The sequence below is a fragment of the Hetaerina americana genome, unplaced genomic scaffold, assembly GCF_022747635.1.
Source record: "Hetaerina americana unplaced genomic scaffold, ioHetAmer1.1.p SCAF_51, whole genome shotgun sequence".
Classification (NCBI taxonomy): domain Eukaryota; kingdom Metazoa; phylum Arthropoda; class Insecta; order Odonata; family Calopterygidae; genus Hetaerina; species Hetaerina americana.
Window position 1 is genome coordinate 860,330 of NW_027287107.1, and position 23,654 is coordinate 883,983.

Here is a 23,654-nt window from a genome sequence, read left to right on the forward strand (position 1 = left end):
TATTTATTGGTTTTATTTTTTAAATACATGATATTATAACTGTTGTTTCATCATGTATGATGTATATATCTGCAGGCCAATCGCAATAACATTTCGAAGTCATTATGGTGGCAAACCTTCGGTTTCCACTGTTTTGTTGCACGTGAAAGAAGTTAAACTTGTCAAACCACATGCATGATAATATGGAATGAATCAATGTACATCACTCGCATATTATTCAATATTTAGAATTTATTAATGAAGAGTCTGCTACTTTTTGACAGTTCTAACTGCACATATTTAATGAGTGTCAGTTACTTCTGTCATCATAATAGATTATAGAGATAAAAATGGGTTATAAAATCACCTACCCACTACAAGCCATTATCAACCTTTAGCAAATGTGTTTCAAGCAAACAAACATAAGCAGTGCAGTCCATTGATTCCCTAAGTACGAATCTAAATCAACAAAAATTCTTCCTTGCTTCAGACACTGTCTCAATTATACAATATTTGTATAAAAAGTATCGGTAAAAATTTTTCCCTGATGTGTGCACCAAGTTTTAATTGTGTGCATGATCGCAGATCATATTGGCATTAATAAGAAGACAATGAACACCAATTTTACAGGAAATTTGGCAATGTGAAAGGTCAGCACTAAACTCGTCCCGAAGGTCTTGACAGACAACCAAAAGCACATTCAAGTGCCTGCTTGCAAAGACCTTCTGCAGCGCGATGATTTCCCAACTCATTTACAGTCCCAACTTGGCAACAGCAGACTATTTCCTATTCCCAAAAGTAAAATCCACCCTCAAAGGACACCACCATAAGACCCTAAATGCCATCAAAGAAGCTTGTATGCATACCCTTAAGTACCTTTCAGAATCTGCCAACCAGGGAGCCTTTGAGTCATGGAAAAGCCACTAGCAAAAGTGTGTTGATGCTCAAGAGATAAACTTTGAAGAATTTTGAGGCATTATAGCAATATCTGAAATGAATCTATTTTTATGAAATCTTTCCCGATACTATTTACACAAACCTTGTATACCATAGAACTTGGGAAATCTCAAGTATTTACTTGAAGATGAATACTTATTTGTCACTGCACCCATAAAAATGTTTCAAGAGGAAAAATGATTGGCATGTAAAAAATACAATGAAAAATAAATATTTAAATGTAACGAAAAATAAAATATAAAGTGAGGATACTCAGTAATAATGTTTTTTCAAAACAAAAATAAACCAGATATGAGTTTTATCTTGAGGCATTGTAGCAATATCTGAAATAAATCTATTTTCCTAAACTTTTCTGGATACTTTTTATACAACCAATGTATGCAGCTTGTAACAAAAAACTTATGACACTTACAAAACATAATCCTAGACTAGACATTACTCTATAAAAATCTGCTCATATAATTATTACATGCATTGTGATTAAGTTATCTATGCACTGTATGTACTCCATCCTTCAATTTCCAAGCTCATGGGATCTTTACGCGAATAATTTTATGAGTTAATATGCTCCATGTATTTTTAGCAATATGCCCAAAACTACCAATGAAACTAATATTCTTGGATGCATTAATAATTTGGAGCCATAATCTTATATGCATGACATTGTACACAAAATACTAACAATATTACTCAAGTTTTTTGACACAGGAATTTGGGAATTTTAATGCTTGTACTTTTCAGTATCACCAAGTAACAAAGATTTGCACACCTGTAGCTGATATTAGATCATTCCAGTTTCTGTAATTATTGTGCTGAAAAAGGTTACTGTCATACAAATACAGATAGTAATATCAGAAGCATACTCTCTTTTATAACTGAAAGAGTTCTGAGTAATTTAAATAAAAAGGTCAATGAAATATAATAAGAGTGACAACCTCACAGAAATAGGTTAAACACATGGAGGTAAGGCATTAAAGGCATATCACAAATGCAGGATGAAAAAAGAAAATTAATTACAATGCAATGACCTTACAAGATGAGTCCATTTACATTGAATTAAAAATGAGCTTCTTTCCCATTCTACTTGTCCTTTAATCCCTTGGCAATTTTGACACACTTAAAGTATTCCTTTAACATACTTCTGAACAATAAATGAACCACCTGAGTAGTTGTCTATGAAAATGAAATCTCGATTATCATTAATGGACTGGCACTACTATACCATATATATCCATAATTATTGGTAGGTTTCACTTCATTGGCATTATTAAGGAAAAATAAGGCTGAACTTTAAAAGCAACACTTGTGTACTTACTTCTTGGCACTGTCTCCGGCTAGCTGCTTAATATTCACAATATCCCTGAGACGCTGTTCATAGCGATCAGCAAGCTTTTTGTACTTTTCAACATCTTTCTTGAATTTCATTTCGTCTTCTTTGGAAACACCTCTTGTGGAGCCTTTAGTTGCTTGCCCATACGATTTCTCAGCTTGAGCCAATTTAACCTTTGCTTGGAAGAAGTCCACTTCCAATTTACGAATTTTTCTTTCAAAACGGTGTTTTGCAGATGCCCTGGTTTCACTATTCTTAATCATATCAGCTATAAATTGTTCCTAGAAAATATTTTATAATATTCATTATCATTCATTGCACTAATGAATTAATTCAAATACATATTAATTTTCAGAAATCAAAAGGAAATAAGGGCCTTTTATCCTCAGTGGAATGTGATAATTTTTTTCAATAATCCCAATGTCTTATAAAATGTGTGCCCCACTTAATTTCCCTTAGAGACCACGTAAATACATCAGGGACATAACACACCTCAAGAACCCTGGTTATTATGCATAAATATAAAACTTGTGTGCCATTTTTCCCCCAAGGCACTTGACATTATAAAATGGGCTCATGCATTCTGATGACCCCAAGAACAGTGCTGGTAGGAGCAATCATAATTGCACCTGGTCACTTGATTTGTATCAGATGGATTGAAGGGAACAAGTCAGAAGAAAATTAGTCCGCTCAACGCATGTTCTTCAGTGAGGTGGTTGCAAAGGTATCTAACCTCAATGAGTGGTCATTAAAAAGACAGCATCACAATAAAAAACACTATTAGCAATTGAGAAGGGAAATCAACTCAATTATTCCTCCCAAGCTGGTGTGATAGATATGAGCATGTTAATGAGTAGGATATGAATGAGGTAGCAGGTGTTCAGCCTGGAATGAGGAGAGGAAAATTCTCAACAGTCATCACAAGAAATCCTTGGACAGCAACAGAAAATAAGACAGAAGAGAATTGTTTCACAAATTAGACAAAACCTGCCTCAGACTGCACAAGTGTGGGTAGCTCATAAAGAATCAGGATAAGAAGTCTTATGAAGAGGGTACGGAAGAGTTGTCCATTAATACCAGTGCTTTTCCACAATTATGATGAGGAAACAGTAAGAGAAGAATCATCAGAACAGAAGTTAAGGATGAAAGTAGCATGGAGTTCATCAAATCATTGAAATTTGTGAACACTCAACAAGTATATTCTATTGTTTCAGGCTTTCAGGCTTGTTAACTCAACAAGTAGTTAGGCCAGTCATTCAAAGGATTACAATCACTGCATGAGTGCACTGCAGACTCAGTATGATATGTATGGAATGAGAATCAATACAAATAAAAATATTCATAAGACATAAGAAGGCTAATTTAAGAAATAAAAACTGGAGTGTATGAACTACTGCAAACAGAACAGTTCAGAAACCTAGAGAATGCTTCAGAGGAAGATGAGCAGAATAATAAGGACATTGAAGAAAAATGACAATAGGTAAAGAAGACTTTATCGATGTGAAAGTGTTAATCACAAAGGCCTTTAGTAAAGATAATTGAAAATATTGATACAGAGCATAGTTTTGTACAACTCAGAAACTTAATCAATGAAGCAAAAGAGCTATTTTGGAACCATTCAAGATGCAGATCTGGATGAGGCTAGAAAAGGTAAATTGGACAGAAAGAAAAACAAAACAAGTTCTAGCCATGGTAGAGGAAGGGAGAAATTCAATGCTGACATAAAAAAAAGTAAAGCAAGATTAAGGGCATACCGTATGGCTCAGGAATGTTGAAGACTAACAGAGGGAGAATTTTATTATTATTAAAACACATATATGCAGATAAACAATGCCAAGTGGCACACAAGGGCCAAGTATTGCGATGAAATTTGCCTTGGAAAAATAACATGACATCTCAAATCCAATCAATATCACTAAAGATAATAAATAAAATCATTCGGAAAAAAAGGGGCAATATTTTATTGGGGTAGAGGGCAGAAAAGATAAGGCATGCTGGATAAAATGAAAGGGGGATAGGATTATGGGGCACAAAATAGTTTACTGTGGTGTAGGGCATTATGATTTTTATTTCTCCTTTTCCTTTACGTGATAGCTTAGAAATAATAAGTGGTTGATCTCTGTGTTCATAAAAAACTACATGGAGGGGTAGAATATCAATAATGGTAACTTTACTTCTTTATTGTTTTTTGTGTGATGGGATAGTAAACAGCACTCTTCAGACCTATCTGGGACAAAATACAACATGCAATCAAAATACCTGGGTACAATACACATCACCAATATGTATAAATAACCAAATTATGTCAAGAGCTACTGAAAAATTTGTTTTGACAAAAATCTTTGTCGACTCCTAGAAATATGCACATTTTGTACAATACCAAATATATTGGACAAGAAATAAACTCTACTGGATTCTAATACACTTACCTTAATACATATGGTGTTTTGCAATTCCTCTATTCTTCGCTGGGCACCCTGAAGATCAAGGAGGATTTGACGAATCTGATTCTGGTGCGCCTCTTTGTTGGCAGCCAAGAGTTTAAGCTCTTTCATAGGACCATATATATCACCATCGGGTGTCTCATGCGATGCTGTATCTTTGACATTGAAAACAACCAATGCTCTTGCCTCTGATGATGGACCTGCATCCAACAAGGATGGGGAATTCCTTTCCTCAGCATTATTACCTTCCTTTTCATGGGTACTACCTTCATTACTCAGCAGGTTCTGAAACATCATTAAGCCAAAAAGCATTACAACAGATTTCAAAGGAAGGGTTTAATAAATGAAGAATATTCTCAGTGCTTTTAAAAATAATAAAAAGAGCTGAGATAATTTACATCACAGATTTTGAGGGGGTTATTTGAAGCAGGTGGGATTTTAGGATGGACCATAGCATCAATGAAAGGTGTCAAGGAATCCCCTCAAATAAAATTAGTCATTCAAGTACTCTCTGCATGGAAATCATTACAGATTCGGATACTAAATCAGCAATTCAAACTTTTAAAACAGTTACTCATGTATATCAGCCTTTATATATAAACACTTGACATAGTTTTGTACTTATAAACTTAAAAAAGATGATTGAGAGCAGTCATGTGAACAGTTTTACGGAAGAATTTGAACACGGAGGGGTATTATGACGACTACTAGTGATGGAAATTTGAACTGCTTAAACTTATGATATTCTCAGGCTACCAGGAAAACAATCTTGCTATGAAACAAATACATTATCTAACTAGGAGTTAGCTCCGTAATTTATGCATTGTAAAAACACCTGAGGGATATTGTTCCTATCCCACATAAGTTGGAAATATGAGGAGTGCAAATGACTTAAACGTACAAGAACTAGTGACTAACAACTGGAATCATTTGCACTGCCTCAACACAACAGATAAAACAGTGATGGGCTCCTGAATATTAAAAATTATTGAAACTTGATTTACCACACCAAAACTACACTGAATCAAAAATAATTTTATTTTTTCCCAACAATTTTGAAGTTTGACAACTGAAAGCACGAGTTGAATGGCGAAGTAGCTTAGATACTGAGTTCAGATGTCTTAAGTTTCCCTTCATTACTTGGGAGCATAAATTTTATCTTGCTTGACAATGGAAAGATGAGGCAAAATAAGAGCATTTTCAATTGAGGACAAAATAAAAATTTTGGAACAAGTTGATTCTCATGATGGAATTGTATTAATATGGAGAAACATCTAAGATTGCCAGCCTCTACATTGAAACAATTGTGACATATTGTGATTCGATTATGAAAAATACAAATCAGGGGGGACATTTGCCCAATAAGAGAAAATATTTCAAGAATTCTAAGCAAGAAGAATTACTGAAAGAGTGGTTTCTAAGAGATATTGTCAAATATCCCCGTGAACAGCATCATAAGAGAAAAAAAATTGCACATTGACACAAAATTGAGAATCAAAAGTTTCACTGCATCTAATGGTTAATTGGATAGGTTTAAAAATAGGCACATCTTGAATAAAAGGCTGTGTGTTGTGAAAGTAGAAGTGTTGACATCGAGACTGCAAATTGGTGGAGGGTGTCAGAATTGAATCAAGTTCTCAAAGGCTTCTTCAAGGAAAAAGTCCAAAAGATGTTTTCAATGCAGACCAGACAGGGTTATTTTTTAATGTGCTGCCAGCAAGAACACTGTTCTTCAGAGAGGAAAACATCATTAGGGGAAATTATCAAACAAAGACAATGTTTTATTAACCACAAATGCATATGGAGAAGCTTCCACCACTGGTGGTCGGTAAATCAAAGAGTCCTAGGTGCATCCTAGGTCAAAAATGTAAAAAGCCCGCTAGATATACAACTAATTCTAAAACAAAAATGACCTCAGAAATATTTGAGGATGAGCTTCATGCTCTGGATGCTAAAAACGGATCTCAGGACAGGAAAATTCTGCTGCTTCTTGATCAGTGTCAGGCCCATCCACCGAATGTACACCTGAGAAATTTAGTTACAATGTTTTCCTGCAAATTCTACTAGTGAGCTCCAACCACTGGATATAGGTATGATTCACTCATTAAAGATGCATTATCGAAGAATGATTGTACAGAAACCCACATCTCTATATGATTGTGGTAAGAATATAGAGGAAATCAAATTGAATGTACTTCTTACTACTTAATTGATGCTTTATACTAAATATCATAGGTTTGGAAGCAAGTTCAGGATTCTACAATGCATAACTGTTTAAGGAAGATGGCATTTTATGTTGATTGTGATGAAGAAATTCCTGTTGAAGTTATTCGTGACGATGATGATACTATAGACAATGCCTTAAATCATGCATGTAAAAGTGAACATTCTCCTTATCCCACTATTTGAATTTTCCTTCATTTTACTGGGATTATTGAACGAAAACCATGTCAAGGATATGTGATATAAGTCTTTGTAAATACCTATGTTTCAAGGAATAACACACCAACTATAGTGAGTGTCACAAAACATATTTTAAATTGACAGTTTCATTCATTTTTAACAACAAAGTAATTTAGAGTCCATTTATACCAATCCTATTCCTTAAGCAACACAGTTTTGCATTCAATTTTCAGCTCTTTTGGTTGAAGGGTATAAGTGTGGGATTCTGCAATCCCTTTTCCATATGAAACTTTTTATTTGGATAGTTTATCTGATCTAGTTCATACAATTTAGAGGATATATTGACTGAAGGCATGAGAAATTAAACGAGCCAAAATTAAATCAGCCACATCCTAGGGAGCATTTAAATCTGGTGTTTCAAGGTTTTCCAACTTTTAAATGGCTGATATGTATACATTTCTGTCATTATGATGAACCTGAGGAAATATTGAGTACTTGCTCCAAATTAGTCAGATACATAATTAAGTGTATCCATTAATGGAGTATTTTTTTATAAAAAGGCACAACTCATTGCATATCAAAAAGTATTGACTTTAAAACCACAAAAATGACCTAGTTGTGGCAGAGGATACAAATCATGAATGAAGAGAGGTAAACTGATACAAGTAATGGCATTCCTCCCTTACAACTCTTCTTTGAATTTAGCTGGTGGCAGTGCCAGAAAGAATTTTATGTAGGGCATCAAATCTGAAGGATTACATCTACAGTCATTTGATAATCGGGCACAGAAAGAGCATGAAAGGTTGGCCACAATTCAAGATTTATGATTTTCCCAAATACCCGAATGTGTTCCATGAAAGAAAACTACTAATCCAAATTAAATTTTTATCGAGGAAACCATTCAAGCTTTATCGCTACAATGACTAACTATAACATATATTTAATGCCACCATTACCACCACTAGTAAGTATTGACATTGTGGGAGCAAGTTAAAAAATGCAAGAGTACATATATCTTCACCTGGAGAGAAATACTCAGCCGCATGCAATTTTTGAATTCTCAGAGTTCTAAAATCTCATCATTTTTGAGAATTTTCACTAACTTTCTTTAACTTAGAAGGTTTCCATGATGTCCAAACCTTGCAGAAACTTCGCTACTCAGCATATACTACTACCACTGTAACAATGTTTCAACAATTTTTTAATGAGTTTTAGAGAAATGATCATTTGGTACTTCCTAAGAAACATATATCGGCCACAAGCTTAATTGATAACAACATACCACACAAGTTGGCAATGATTCCCTTAATTCATTTTTGGCCAAGGCCTTGGTAATGTTTCGCATTTCTGCATCCACTGCTCCAGGGTGTATGCAATGCCTCCTTGCACTAAGGGAATTCAGTTGTGGCAATCCTAATGGTGACCGCAATTTAGCCAGAAGGTCATCAGAAGATGAATTTGATCTCCTGACCACTTCTTCTTTTTCTGCAAATCAAAATCAGTGCTATCTATCATTTAATCCCACCTACAAAATTCCCCTCTCAATTGCTGGCAATAAAAATAATTGATAAAATGACATAATGTTTTTTTCCAGCAACTAAGCAAAACCAATAATGAAAAAGGCACCTTTGCAATATTCAATGCATTATGAACAAATTAATGCTTGTGAAATAACAGATGCATGGGGTTTTAAAACTGATATTCAATGCAAAAAAAACTTCTTAATTAAGAAGACATTTTTATCAAAGTTTCCACATCAATATCTGCTAAGTCTACCAATATTTTCAACCAGAACTTAGCTATCTACTACATCACCAGAGGGCAAAATCAGCTAGGCAATCATCATTATAAAGCAAGAAAACTTTGCAATGTTCAAGTTTCTATCATGGATGATAATCTTTTGACATTTTAATTTGAAAAACAATTGGTGAAGTCTCAATACATACACTGATGTAAATATTTAAATGTATTCTTCATTTGGTTAACTCACATTTTATGACCCATTTTAAGCATGTGTACTAGGATTTCATACATTTTTCAGCTAAACAAATTGGCATGCTATTAATTAATTTGAGATTTTGATGCACACATGCATTATTATAACTAATTTTTCTATTCTGATGGATATTTATGCATTCATATACTGCAAACAGGCCACCAAAAAGCCACAATGGAAGAATAGTTGAACTATGGACTTAACAGAAGTGAAACTGTCCAATCCTTGGTTTTGCCAACAAATAGGTACATTACTCACCAGGCTATCTTATCTATCCCAAAAGAAAATAACTTTGGAAACTAAAAATTAGGATATGGAAATGAACTTAAAAAATGGCAATGACAAATGGAGAATTTTTAGCAAAAGGTGCTGGTAAATCATAGCATGAAAAGAATAACTGGAAAATAAAAAGAAAAGATAGATCTAACACTTACCTACTGATGCAGACATGGGAAAAAGCTCATCAGATATATCAAACTGATGAGATTCAATAGTATCCCATATAAAACTATCAGTTTTCTCTTTAAATACTTTCATATATTCATCTAATTTATCCAAAAAGTCTGGAGTTTGAGCATTCAAGTCACTCTCATCCTCTGATGCATATTGGGATAAATCTTGGTTGCTATCACCAGAGAACATCCCATTTCTGGTTGCAGAAATACAAGTATTTTGGTTCACATCACCAGTTGCATCAGTTTTTTCTCCACTTTCTGTCAATTCATCTGTAAAAGATGCAAGGGCATTACAATCCATGACTGCATCTAATTACCAATAGGTGAACAGTTAATATCAACTGTACCTATTTTCCCCAAAAATCTATTAGGAACCTCCTCATTCTCGCCTAGCAAGAGAGATTCATCACGTCCAACACATTCATCACACTCCTGCTTTAAGCACAGCCACAACTGAATTTGTTCCTTCTCCTCAGCATTTAGACTTTCATTTAGCACCATTTTCTTAAATAATCCTTCAGCATTTGACACTAATTTCATCCACTGCAGGGCAGCAAATTCTAATCTGTAGAGCAAACACAAGTGAGGATAAGGTGCAGGTAATTACACAAAAAATACCCAAATACTAAAAAGATGCCCATACATACCCAAAGATCACATCATTTGTACTTTTGTTTCCCACAGTCAGCCTTGAGTTGGTACTGCAGTTAGGATGGATTCCTTTAATTTGATGGCTATATATACAAACATTCATCAATGAGTGATTAACAATATTTTGGACTCTAGCTGAATACCGCAGACTATTCAAGCTCTCATCAAAATCAAGAGAAGCTGGAGACAGGCAGCACACAAATAATGTTCTAGCATTTCCCCCAAAGGAATCCTTTATGGAGAAAATGAAATATTATTATTGGGTTTACTATTTAAAAAAGTACACATGGTACACTATTAATTATACAATGTCATGAGGACTTTACCAAAATAACCACAGCAATCAAACTGAAGGTTTGTATGATAGGTGAAGGTAAAGCTACCCTTGTACTTAACCCTACAGAGCATGTGAAACACACACATAAGAGTAGAGGGGCCAGTTCCTTTCCCTGTGACACCTGTGGTTTCCTAGGAAGATCTGGCACCCAAAAAAACCATACAGTTTTGGTGCAGTACAAGGTGTCCACTGGCAACACCCAGAATCAAACCCTGATCATCTTTTCAGTAGCCCAGAACCCTACCCACCTCACTATCGCATCCTTAACAATATTGCAAACTGGACTACAGTGGAACCTTGCTTAATGAGCAATATTAATGAGAATATCATTTTTGGATCATCATGTGGATAAAAGAAAAGCAATTGCAATGTGAAACTATTAATGAGAATATCATTCGTGAGAAGGCAAAAGTGGTTTTTGCCGACCTCATTAAGAAGATGCCAGGATGAACAATGGCCAAAGAAGAAGTATTTGAGGGAAGCCATGGATGATTCAAGAAGTTTAAGAGAAGAACCGGCATCCACAGCATTGCACGGCATGGTGAAGCAGCAAGCTCCATCACAAAGGGCTTGAAGCTTCACATACTTGCATGCCAAGTATGGTTCTTGCAAGTCTAGGATGCTTCAAGAAACTCGCAAATTCTGAGTCGCAAACCTGTGACAACAAGTTTTCAATTGTGACAAAATAGGTCTCTTCTGGAAAAAGATTCCAAAGAGAACCTATATAATAGCAAAGGAGAACGCATGAATTGCCCCAGCCACAAGCCAATGACAAATCAAATCACGCTGCTAATTTACTACTGCTTGTTTATCATTCAGAAACTCCATGAGCATTCAATGCATTTAATGTGTTAATTCCAGAATAGTCAGCTAAATGTGATTTGTTTCATGTAAATAGAGTTCTCATTCTAAGATATAACAAAAGATGAAGATGACTCGTGATCCTTAACAATGCATATATAATTTTCTTTGAATAATAAACCTAATACCTTAAACACAGTTAACAACCAAAAGGTCAGTTTGGTTGGCAATGGGAGGAGTTCATCCGATACTAGGCCTGAAAATCCCCCGACCCTGAAATGCAAAATTCAGACATTATGGTAGGGGGCCAGTTTCTTTTCCTGTGCCAGCTATGGTTTCCCAGGAAGATCTGGTACTTGAAAAGTCACACAGCTTAGGTGGAACAAAGGGTGCCCGAAGAGGCATGCACAGGGATCAAACCCAGGCCTTCCAGTCAGTAGTCCAACGCTCTTTCCCTGGACTACAGGGGTTACACAAACCTAATACATCATTTTTTAAATATTTTTTGACATAATTGCATTATAGTAATTTAAATTAATTTATATAGGAAACATTGTGCCACTTAAGGAGTTTTTCACCTAACAAGTAAGATTCTGGAATGACTTATGCTCATAAGTGAGGTTCCACTGTATATCACAAGGAAAATGCTAGCAGAATATAGAATTCTACAAAAAAAAATTGAATGGCTTAAAGGTCAGAGCCGGTTCAAATGAAAGCAATGAACATTAAATATCCCTGCAATGGCATTTGGAAGAATAAAAACATACCCTCAAAACCTTAGTCAGGTTGGACTCCATGTATGGCACAGGAGTTTTATTATTCTGCCACGATGAATCACTCAGTATAGATACAACATTTGCCATTGCTGTTAATCCAGGATCCATCCGAACAATTCCCGGATACCAGTTGCCTGTTCCTTGACTGGAATAAGTTCTTTCTGGTCCAACCAAATCAGCAAACACCATCTTAGAGGTCCTGTGCTGTATCATTCCATTTCCTAGAAGAATATCATGAAAATATCAATTAACTCTAATTGAAAAAAAAAAGTTAGTCCCAAAATTAATCTGGGTCTATAAGTTCGCAAATTGTGAATTATTAGACTGCAGCATCATTAATATTACTGAGCTTGAAAAATTGGAATTCATTCCATTTGAAAGAAAACATAGTATGCACAATATTACACTGAGGCTTCTGTCATTACCAGAAAAAAATACTAAAGGAGGAAACACTGAATGAAGGTCAATGTTTTTGAGCAACAAATTTTGCTTATGAGGGCAATTTGAAGGGTCTGAATAGAATGAAAAATATTGAATTTTTTAAGATAAACCATTTTTACTGAATCATACTCTCCATACTGTGTTCGTATGGCCAATCCAAAAATTTCAATATCACTCATAAATCATTCCATTCATACATGCACATATATAACCATACTTAAGAAGATTGTCTTTAGTCTCCTGAGTTGACTTGCCTTTCATAAAATAATTTTTATTGACAAAAGAAACTTTTTCACCCATTTTTCTTGGAGCTCACTAGCTTTGCTTCAATCAAAGGAATGCTAAGCACAGAGTAATATATCCATCTGGCTGAAACTAGGGGCATATTCCTTTCAAAGTTATTAATAATTGAAAATAACTTAGACATGCTCCAGTGGAGTCATCTCTCTGATTCTACACAGGTGTTTCAAACTAGCCATATAATGTTAAGTTTTGCACCAGTGTAGCCCAATGCTAACATAAAGCACAAGAAGTTAAATTTTACTTAAGTGATAAAAATACCTACCAACTTCCCACTGTTGATCCAAAGTCAAAATAAAAATAGTGTGGCACCGATTCAAACTGGTAACGGAAGAAACATTTGTATGCCGATTACTCATTCCAATATGAATGCAATTAAATACTTCCATTATATTTTGACAAACAGCTTCTTCAGCTCCATTTATTATTGCACCGCCCTTAGAAGAAAAACATAATTATAAAATCAGAGGTAGTGTAGACTATATGGTATACCCCATAACCTTAACAATTCTTATGCAAAACTTGTGTGAATAAAAAATTAAGGTACAAAAAGAATTGACTTAAAAACGTGAATCAGAAAAATCGGCATTGACCCATCTGGCACACTTCTGGAGAAGAAAATCAGCTGGATATGCAATAAACAAGTTATGCATTCCATTGATCATCCATTATGGATTTCACAGAAAATACATCGAGGCAAGAATTGAGCCACTACAGTCGGTCATACATGTGAGGAAGAAATAAGAATGTATTTGGAGAAACCTTGATAGGAATAGTTAAAACTCATGATTTAGCAGACGAGAAATTCAATTTTCTATTTTTTGTGACACAAACCAGCTTTCCATATGGCCTAACTATGAGAGTAGACTAATTCCCTCAGCCAAGGCCCTCATAGACACTACTGCTGTGAAGTATTTTATGCCATATAAGCCTGTTGTTTCATCTATCATTATTCTTTTTGTTATATATTAAGATACCAATTTCCAGAATGATGGTGAAAATTATTTTATTAAAATATATTCAGTAAGGGATAATCATCAAGAATAAATGAAATGAGAGTAGACAAATTATTGTATGGTCAATCATCAACTTGAAATCTATTTGATTGTGGAAACTTCATCTTGGTGTCATGAGAGCCAGATTTCACTATTAGCATTTGGCCTTGTTTCACAATGGATGTTTAAATAACAGATAGCAACACACATTTGATTTGAGTATACATACCCAACACAAGACCTTAAGCACATGACATCTTGGTTTTCAGGCAAGTAATACACTGGACTGAAATAACCCACGAAGTAATGAACGTGAGTAAAATCAAAGACAGAGTAAAATTTCAAATACATGAGTGCCCTATTCTGATACCCTGCTGCCCAACCATCATCAGTATTCACATTAACTAACATACAAGCAATAATTAAGAAAGATTCACATCAAATTTAATATGCTCAATATCACATTACAATGAAACATAGTGGGTCGACCCAGACATTCCATGTTCAGGAATTTTATGATAACATTTTTCTGTTAGTTTGAGTTTCCTGTGTAGAAATATATTTCATCTTTTACCTACAAATTTATCTTTTTTAATATAATAAAATATTATATCAAACCAGTAAACTAATTCATTGATTTTCCATGCAATTTTAACAATGTAAACAATTTTGTGAAAACCTTTTAATGATGTACACCGTTATACAAGTTAATGGAAAATGTCAAATGGGGGTTTTAGGGTTGGTTTTGTGGATTGTGATAGTGGCATGTATTAGGAGATTCCAGCCAAAAAAAAATGTTAATTCTTGTGACCTAAAAAATTGTAGGATTTCAAAGTTGAGTATGAAAACTATTTGTCTAAACTGATGTTGTATTAAACACTTCGTGTTAAACAAATAAATATGCATGGAAATATATAAAGTCAGAACAGATGGTGCCTGGATTTTATGATAATCAATGCTTTGTGTAAGCAGTTTTTTTTGGCAAGCGGTTCATTCCCCCCATTGGTAATCAAATTATCCATAAACCTTATCCATATGACAGGTGTTTGTTAATTAACAGAAGTACACATTAGGAAAGTATGCTCAAGCATGAATGATAGTCATCACAAAAAATCTAGTATTTATGCACATTTGGTAGTAGTAGTAGTTTTTAGGGGAGGCGACCGACAACTGAGGTCATTTGCGCCATAGGGGATGGACAGGAAAGGATGAAGGGTGAAGAGAAACCCGACGTCAGTATTAGCCTACTCTTTACGAAAGGCGCCAAGGGGTCCACAGTTTAACATCCCATCCGACGGATGGCGTACTCACTCAAAGTGCCCTCCACAAAGCACCTCAAGTAGGGATCGAGATACCTCTGAAAAATATTCAACACCGCCGGGATTTGAACCCGCACCCTCTGGGTGGGAAGCCAGTACGTTAGCCCCCGCACCATCTCGATCCCCACACATTTGGTGTATGCCAGATTGTTCCCATACACTTCTGATTGTAGGCAGTGATTCACTTTAAATGAAATTTCATTTGACTTCATTGAGGGTCCATTTAAAAACTTATTAAATATAACTATTAGCCATATGATCAAATTATCATAACTAATTTGAATGCTAAAAAATCATAATAAATTTCTAAATGCCAAAAAACACAATAAGGTGTTGACAAAACCATAATAGAAAATTAGTATAGAAATAACCACACTTAATAGAACACAAAAATAGATCCCACAGCACCCGATTTGAGGGAAACACCACCATCAACTCATGGATGGATTGCCCTATAACACAATTATCAATTGTTTCAAAGGTAAAGTGAGATCCTGACTCGGGCTTGAAATGCTAGTAATAGTGTGCATATAACATTTGGGATTCAGTGCCCATAAAATAGAGCAAATCTTGAACAAGTGATCTAAATTTCATCTGCTTAAACCACATCAGTATCACTTACATGCTGATCTTCTGAAACGGTGATTTCCGGTTGAAATTGGCTAGTATTTAACAGGTCACAGATTACATCTTCGTGTATCTCTAAAAACATGACCTTAACCAAAAAATTTCTTTCTGGAAGTTCCTGAAAAAGTATTATTTTACATGAATATTTTAATAATTTAAATATAGAGACAAACTTTTGCAATGAAGTAACTAACCCCAAACTGATGGAATAATTCCCTCGTGGCCCTGGGAACCACTCCATATTCAGATTCACTCAGTGCACAATGAAGGCCAGGTCCAAACAATGTGTAGGTTTTTCCTGATGCAATTTGACCATATGCAACAACTGATGCATTGTAACCTGTTTAAACGAGAAAAGTATGGTATATAACTAACATGTTGACATTTCATAAACATGAAATGATGTGGTTTAACTTTTTACTCCCCGACTTCATTATCCATTGCTTTTCATTAGAGACCTAGCATTTTCTTTGTTATTACTCACAGAACAAAATCGCTATTTTCCTATACGCAAGCCATGATATCTCTAAAACTGTCAATGCAACATTTCCTTTTCTCAAATAAAATTGTTGGTTCAGCCTTCTACTACTGATGAAATTAAGCTCATTTATTGAATTAAAAAAGAAAAGATAAAAAATGTATTGGAGGTTTGAATACATACCACATCAAATCACACCATAATTATGCAAGCAACACAAAAATAACAACTGCAAACGTTCGGACAGTTTTAAAAAATAAAACAGGTCAGTTGCACTTAATTTATTTAATCCTTGTATAACCTTAGCCAGAAATCATTCTGAATAAATCAATGACAAACGTATTCCCCCTAATCGTATTATCTGACCAGTTTGAGAGAGCAAAATCCCATGATATTACAATCATTTTTCTCCAGATTCAACAATTTCCATGAAGTTCACATAAGACTTATTCCAAATATATTTTATTTGTGGCATCACCTGGTGCAGATGCTGGAGTAGACATTCATTGCCAGAATGTCTAGCATGTATATGACATCTGCAAAATACCCATTCACATATCAAATGATGTTATAAAATGAAGTACCAAAAAACAGGAAAATCATTTCAGGTGAAACAATACCAAATTATTCGATTCAGTTATTTATAATCCCTTAGGTATATCACCTTTATATTTGAGATAATTACTTGGGTCAACTTTTAACAAAAATTCTAGTTTTCCAAAAATGTTCCCTTCAATATAATCGAGCCATACGCCACGATAAAATTAGCACAATGGAAACTGCAATGGAATTTATACCAGTATATTACCTTCAAATTAGATTTCATTGACTGTTAAACTCTGACCAACTCTATGAAATGCATGGGAAAAAGGAATGCTGTTAATTATTAGTTTCGTTCCTTAGTTGTACCCGACGAAACGTGTACACAGGAAAAATAACTGCGGAGCTTACAGTTAATTATTCCACACAGTGAAATACTGTTCACCATATCGGGGAATAGTTAATGTGTAAATAGAATTAATGATGTGTAAGAAGAGGCATTTATTACATTAGAAAAAGTGATCAGTACCTTCTAACACAGTGCTGAGTAAAGGACCAACAGCAGTGCTGAAAAACTGGCTTTGTGTACAGCCGAGAGGGAGCACATAATCGAATTTAAAAACGTGTCCATCTCCAACAACAATCTGATTCGTAAGAGGTGGAGTGCTGACACAAACAACATCATGATTTCGATCTTGATATATTAGAGGCCGTACCTGTCAACGAGGAAAATACAACTGTCTTAATCAAATTTACACAGCCTTCAACGAAAACGGGTGAATTCAGTCAATATCCTCCGCAAAATATGTGGAAAATGGACCAATACTTTCAATAAAAACACCTACCCTAACAGCAACTTGAATCGGTACATCCATATTTGAAACTGCTTTTCTATATAATGCAAAAGTAAATATTTACAGCTGCATACAACTCCATAGAGCGACCTTTCCCGTCAGGAAGGAGAAGTAAAAACCTTGAGTAGCATTAGGATAACTCAGTCATAAGGGCAAGAATACTTAAAAATTGTTTCACATTGTGTTTCAAAAAACATACAATCGAAAATACGGTGAGAATGAAATACGAATGTGTTGTTACTGATAGAGTCGTTCATCAACTTCGACTCTAACATCGGATTTGACAGTCCTTTGTACAAAATTGGTTATAGCAGTTTTCAAAAAAGTATTATTACAACTTATTTTTTTTTTCCTTTTTTACACCTAGTATCACGAAGATGTAAGATGGTTTATAACTCTTGAGAAAATGAAAATATTTATTTTTTCGTTCGACCTTAACGATTAATGTCAAAGAACCGTTCATCTAATTCGTTTAGTGAGTCACAATTCTCGCTCTGTAGTGAGCGGCTCTTGTAGGCGGAACTTACCTTAATGCATGAACACTGAGCATATAACGCTAGCACTAGAACATTGGTATGAAAACAAATATTAATTTGTCAATGCATGATTGGAATGCGATTTTATACAAATAATTTTGCGATTTCTTGAAAAATTATGGTTTTCATTGAATGCAAAATACTACACGCAAACATTTCATTTCAAGAAACTGAACCGATATGAAAACAATGAGATAGTTCTTTGCCCTAGAAATCTTATGATCCACTCGATTTTTTTAAAATAGAGCTTATATTTTGTAGATCAAGAAACCTCTTCCGACATGATTGTCCGAAACTTAATCTGATTTTGCAATGAAAACTCGTAGAAAGTAGCATAGCTGGAAATTTCTTTCCTACTCAGGAAATTTTCTTGCCTTAGAATTTGACTTTTATTACATTCGTGCTTTGTTGAATCATTATACTGAAACTTTTCACCTCATCTATTCGTGTTATATATAATATTTCAACATCGGCAACCAACAACTATGAAAGGATAAAATCATTGATACGGTTCCCACAGGACCGTACTGTTCAGTTTGCACTGACGTAGCAAAATAGCAGACTAAACAAATGACGGCGCTAGCCGATGTGATTTGATATGAAAGAATAGTAAGGTCGTGAATATAGAGGTATGTCCTTTAATAGTTCTGTGAGTTTTGATGAAAATGCGTGGAAAATATTAGTGAGTGTGTAGTGATAGCTCTCGCTTCAATGGCTTTTTGTGTATGAATTCAGTCAGTCGTAGGCGTGAAATTATTTATTTCTGAACTGTAGTTCGCCGGTTTTTCTAATGAAGAATTGAACGTCCAATGTCTGTGCCAGATTTTTAAAGATATTTTTAGCATTGCCTTGACATTCATAAGAATTTGTCTTTAAGGAGGAGTATAACCCGAAGTAATCATGATTCGATTCGGATCCTTTAATAAATATAAGGTATTGAGGATATATGGAGATCATTTTAAGTGGGCTATTTTTGTGATAGCATAATATGAATAAATGTATATTGTTTAGCTAATGTGTCGCAACGATATACTCTCAGTATGGAAGGAGATCTAAGGAATTAGCGCAGTTGTATTTTTGTGGAAATAATAATATTATATTTCTCTTTACAGGCTGCGACAGCCTACACCACACTGAGGTTTAAAAGGTTAATTTCCTGAATATTCAGTGGGCTTAGTATATTTATAGATAAACCGCTGATTTTCTGCATCATTTGATTTAAATTTACATTCTGCATTTCAGCTCATCATTCCAAGATGATTATCAATATCTGCAGCAGAGTAAAGTTCCTACAATGCACTTTCAGCCGTCATTACCGCGACTACCCATACCAGAGCTTAGTAAAACTGCTGAACGCTATTTGAATGCTCAAAAGCCACTTTTGTCGACGTCGGATTTTTCAAAGACTGAAGAAATAGTAAAATCATTTGTTGGACCAAATGGTGCTGGACAAGGATTGCACAAACAGCTGGTAGATCATGATAAGAAAAACAAGCATACCAGCTATATATCCAAGCCGTGGTTTGATATGTATCTGAGTGATCGCATTCCTCTTCCCATTAACTATAATCCAATATTGGTGTACATAAGAGACCCAAATGAAGCCTATAATAAACAAGTAATTAGGGCTACCAATATGCTCATTTCATCTGTTAGGTGAGTTACTATTTTTCTCTAAAGTGTAAGTGTAGAACAAAAATATAATATAGTTATAGATACTTTCGTTAATGCAAAAATTTATGATGTTGCTAACAGCATTTTTCGTAATATTTTATCGTGCTTCATTAATGTTTATGCTTAATATAAGGAATATGTTTAAAAATTTAATGTATAACCCTTATATTTCTGCTTAAAACTACTTTGTAAAAATCTTTCCTCAACAAACTATTGACATTCATTTCTACACGCCCAAAGCTTTGCTTGCTACCTCCTACCATAGTGGTTGCAGTTTCAACTGAATTATTGCCTACAAAGTAAAGTAAATTGTTCAATAAATAATAGCATCACATCATATGTGTATAGATGGGTCCTATATCTTTGTGAAAAAGTCGTGATAACACCTTTATCTCATTCTTTAGAAAATATAGTTTTGCAATGCAAAAATGATTAGTGTCTAAGTGTACTTAAGCTACCTAGGCTAAATTAGAAGGAGTGGTAGAATTTCAGTCGTAATATGGTATACCACATAAATCAGCATGACCAAGCCATGAAGATTTTCAAAAATCTTCCCTGAATCATGCTATTACCTGCATTATAGTAAAATTTACCAACAGTGAAACATCATTTTGAAATGTTGTCACTTTTTGCCAGCCTCTTGTATTTTTTCTCATTTCTATGCCCCCCTCTCTGTGCGTTCCCAATCCCTGTAAAATTTCAGTTCCAGCCGATACTCAAAGATTTATTTCTAGGCTAGTACCCATCCAAAGCCCAATCTTCTCTCTCAAAATAAAACTGCATTCTTTTCATAATCTGTGTTTATAAATTCCAGATATTTGTAATGTAAACCCAACAATGACTTTGCCAATATGCCCTCTTTTCATCTCTTTGAGATTTGTCTTATGCTACCATATTTCTGGTGTTGTCTTCAAGTTGAAATCATTAATTCCATGTTCTCTCTTGAGTCAGTTCAGTCTTAAAATTGAATCATATATTCCTTAAATCCCTTGCGAGTCAATTTCCAAGTCATATATATCATTTGGTGAACATTTTGTATTTAGACATGAAAAATTACTTAACTTTAATGTGTATATGAATTAGAACTTCATGTAGACGTTGTAGTTAATGTACATTACATTCAACCCCTGTACAGTTTAAGAGGCATTATTTCAAATGTTTCAGTTTAGTACCATCAAAATCAGCATTGTTGGATGGAGTGTGATTAATTCAGTAGAAAAAATAGCCACATCTCAAATCCCAAGCAATGGTCCCAAGTCTTGTGTTAAGTTAAATCACCTTGGCAATTTAAGTTAGATTTGAGTTTAATTTGTGTGACTCTTGTTTCAAAACCCCTATAATTTGCTCAGTTTTTAGTATCACAAATTTGAAGGACTGTTTAAAAATATAAAGTGCATGTTTAACAGTTTCAGTAATGTGATTCTAATGTGATAAATTGTGGTGGTAATGAAATTTCAAATATTATGCATCTTTAAACGGTGGAATGTAAGGAAGAAGGTTTTGATACTATGAATCCCAGTGAACAATGTAATTCAACATTTATGAGTACTTGAATGTTAGAACAGAACACGTTGGAGAAAGGCATCTTTTTTATATCAGGAATTTTGTTTTTATGATAATGGAACTCTTTCCGACACCATCCTACATTGTTAATTGTTGTATTTTATGGTAAGTATTGCATGAAGGGGCATATTTGGCTATAGCCAAAATCATCAGCATAAAAATTGAGAGATTAATATGTATGTATTTACTTGTATTCCTTTCAAAGAATTTTGTTATTATAAATAATGAAAGTTGAAAGAATTTTCATGGTGAATCTCTCAAGGATGGAAAAAAGTTTTTGGGGCAGTAGTGATTCTGAAAAATTAAGATAGTTTAACAATTATTTTAGAATTTTGGGCATGATCAGCATAACCTAAATAATTTTCTGATTTATTTGAACTTTAAATTTATTTTTTCATGATGTTAACTGAAATAATGGTTTTAATATGGTGAAATGTTGTAACATACCAGCGTAAGAAATCTCTGAAAAGAATGGCAACCATTTGAGATAAGCCACCAGAATTAATAATATATGCACGCTTAAAAAATTACATACAGTATGTGGCCTTGTGTTGTCAATGTTCTATGCTTGAATGGATTCAGCCTTTAAGTAGTGTTCACAAGTACTGACTGCAAATGACCATTTTGCACACACTTTGTTTACTGTAAATCCTCCTTTCTTTAGGATTGATTTGTTGTAACAAATGTTTTTCATGAGTGGCTTTAGTTAATCAATGTCTTATATCTGATATTTCACTCTTAGGTTCATGAAGTCTTTGAGAGCTGAAATATTAGAGCCAGAAGTGTATCATTTGAACCCAAAGAAGAGTAACACAGATTTGTTCAGAACAGTTACAGGCCTTTTGCCATCAATGGTGTCTTGGTATGGAGCATATCTGTTCAAGGTGAGGCTTGATAAAGTCAATGGAAAAACTATATATTTTTATGTAATCTGTGGTGGTGCCAATAAATGTGGTATGACTGATAGAAAGTATGTTTCGGCATCTGGAGAAATACTGCTGCATTTAAAATAACAAAAGTGGTGGTGGCAATGAATGTATGGCAGACAGCAGGCATGTTTTTCTATCATACATTTTCCTTGATAGACCTGATTTTTTTAAATATGCATTTCCTCGTAACCTTAAAGCAGGTAATAAAAATAATTTAAAAATAATTTAAACAAATGTTTTAATTCAGTATAAATTGCAAGTCAAGATTGCATCAGCAAAAATTAGAATATTTTTTATTGATTGAACCATTTGGTGCAGCAATTAATAATTACATTTGATTACATTATTTTGTGCATTTTTTCTTTGCTCTTAGGGGTATTATTGTCCCTGAGTGGCAATAATTGTATTAATTTCATTTTTTTAAACCACCAAGAAAACACAGGGAACATTACCTAGTACGTGGCTTAAATGTATATCAAATTTAGAACAAATCTCTGAAAATTCTTAGTGCAAGACATAGACTATTTTTTGTAAATGAACATATCAATTTTCCAATACTTTTTTGTTTAAAAGAGCCTTGTTTTTAATCCACAGTAAACTGGCCCTTTTCGCCTTTTTACAAGCTTAAGAATTAGCCAACAACTCAATAATAACAGAGATAGAATTGCATCCAAAGTTTTTATAGAATATAATTGGCTGATACAACAGTAATCAATCCAAAGGTCAGTTCGATAGGTCTGGCTTGGGCTCAACTATTACTAATCCCAAGAGCATGTGGTATTCACGCATTTAGTGGGGTGAAGGAGTCAGTTTCATTCCCTGTGCCCTCTGTGGTTTCCAATGAAAATGTGGTACCAAAAAAATCACATGGCTTTGGTGGAGCTTAGGGTGCCCAGAGGCATCCTGGGCGATTGAACTGGGACCCTCTGATCAGTAGTCCAGCGCCCTACCCAATGGACACTAAGCATCCGGCTAGACAGTTTGAAACTCTCTATTAATCAAGGGATTGTTGCGATCAATGTATGTATGATGGGATCAATGCATACTGAATAGGATGTAAATGAATGGTATGAAAATTTTCTAAATGAAATTCTCAATAGGTAAGAGACTAAGTGAAATAATAAGGTAATTAGGGTTTGGTAACCATAATATAAGGTAACCGTAATAATAAGGTAACCAGGGTGATGCCAGCTTGTATTCTCACTTCTGAAAAACCAACGTTTGAGTTGATCGCCATGGATTAGTGTGAGTTAAATATGAGCATGAAAT

The 23,654-nt window shown here is 34.4% G+C and overlaps 2 protein-coding genes across 3 annotated transcripts in view; one reads left to right on the plus strand and one right to left on the minus strand.

Annotated features, from left to right (window-relative positions):
• The window catches only part of cos (kinesin-like protein costa), a 29,349-nt gene extending 11,887 nt beyond the window's left edge, over positions 1-17,462 (minus strand). Inside the window, exons 1-11 of the mRNA XM_071593142.1 lie at positions 17,359-17,462; positions 16,006-16,151; positions 15,807-15,929; positions 13,136-13,307; positions 12,121-12,350; positions 10,212-10,447; positions 9,912-10,129; positions 9,544-9,834; positions 8,396-8,598; positions 4,696-4,995; positions 2,252-2,547 (exon numbers count right to left, since the gene is read on the minus strand). Coding sequence (XP_071449243.1) covers positions 2,252-2,547; positions 4,696-4,995; positions 8,396-8,598; positions 9,544-9,834; positions 9,912-10,129; positions 10,212-10,447; positions 12,121-12,350; positions 13,136-13,307; positions 15,807-15,896 — 2,036 coding nt within the window. The 5' untranslated portion in view covers positions 15,897-15,929; positions 16,006-16,151; positions 17,359-17,462. The remainder of the gene's footprint in view (positions 1-2,251; positions 2,548-4,695; positions 4,996-8,395; positions 8,599-9,543; positions 9,835-9,911; positions 10,130-10,211; positions 10,448-12,120; positions 12,351-13,135; positions 13,308-15,806; positions 15,930-16,005; positions 16,152-17,358) is intronic.
• A 1,348-nt stretch (positions 17,463-18,810) lies between these two features.
• Positions 18,811-23,654, plus strand: part of CPT2 (Carnitine palmitoyltransferase 2) — a 34,260-nt gene continuing 29,416 nt past the window's right edge. Inside the window, exons 1-5 of one of the 2 annotated variants that reach the window (XM_071593121.1) lie at positions 18,814-18,848; positions 19,097-19,152; positions 19,332-19,366; positions 19,462-19,875; positions 22,199-22,340. In XM_071593121.1, coding sequence (XP_071449222.1) covers positions 19,120-19,152; positions 19,332-19,366; positions 19,462-19,875; positions 22,199-22,340 — 624 coding nt within the window. In that variant the 5' untranslated portion in view covers positions 18,814-18,848; positions 19,097-19,119. Of the gene's footprint in view, positions 18,849-19,096; positions 19,153-19,331; positions 19,367-19,461; positions 19,876-22,198; positions 22,341-23,654 lie in introns of both variants that reach the window. The other variant, XM_071593122.1, reaches the window with a different exon arrangement.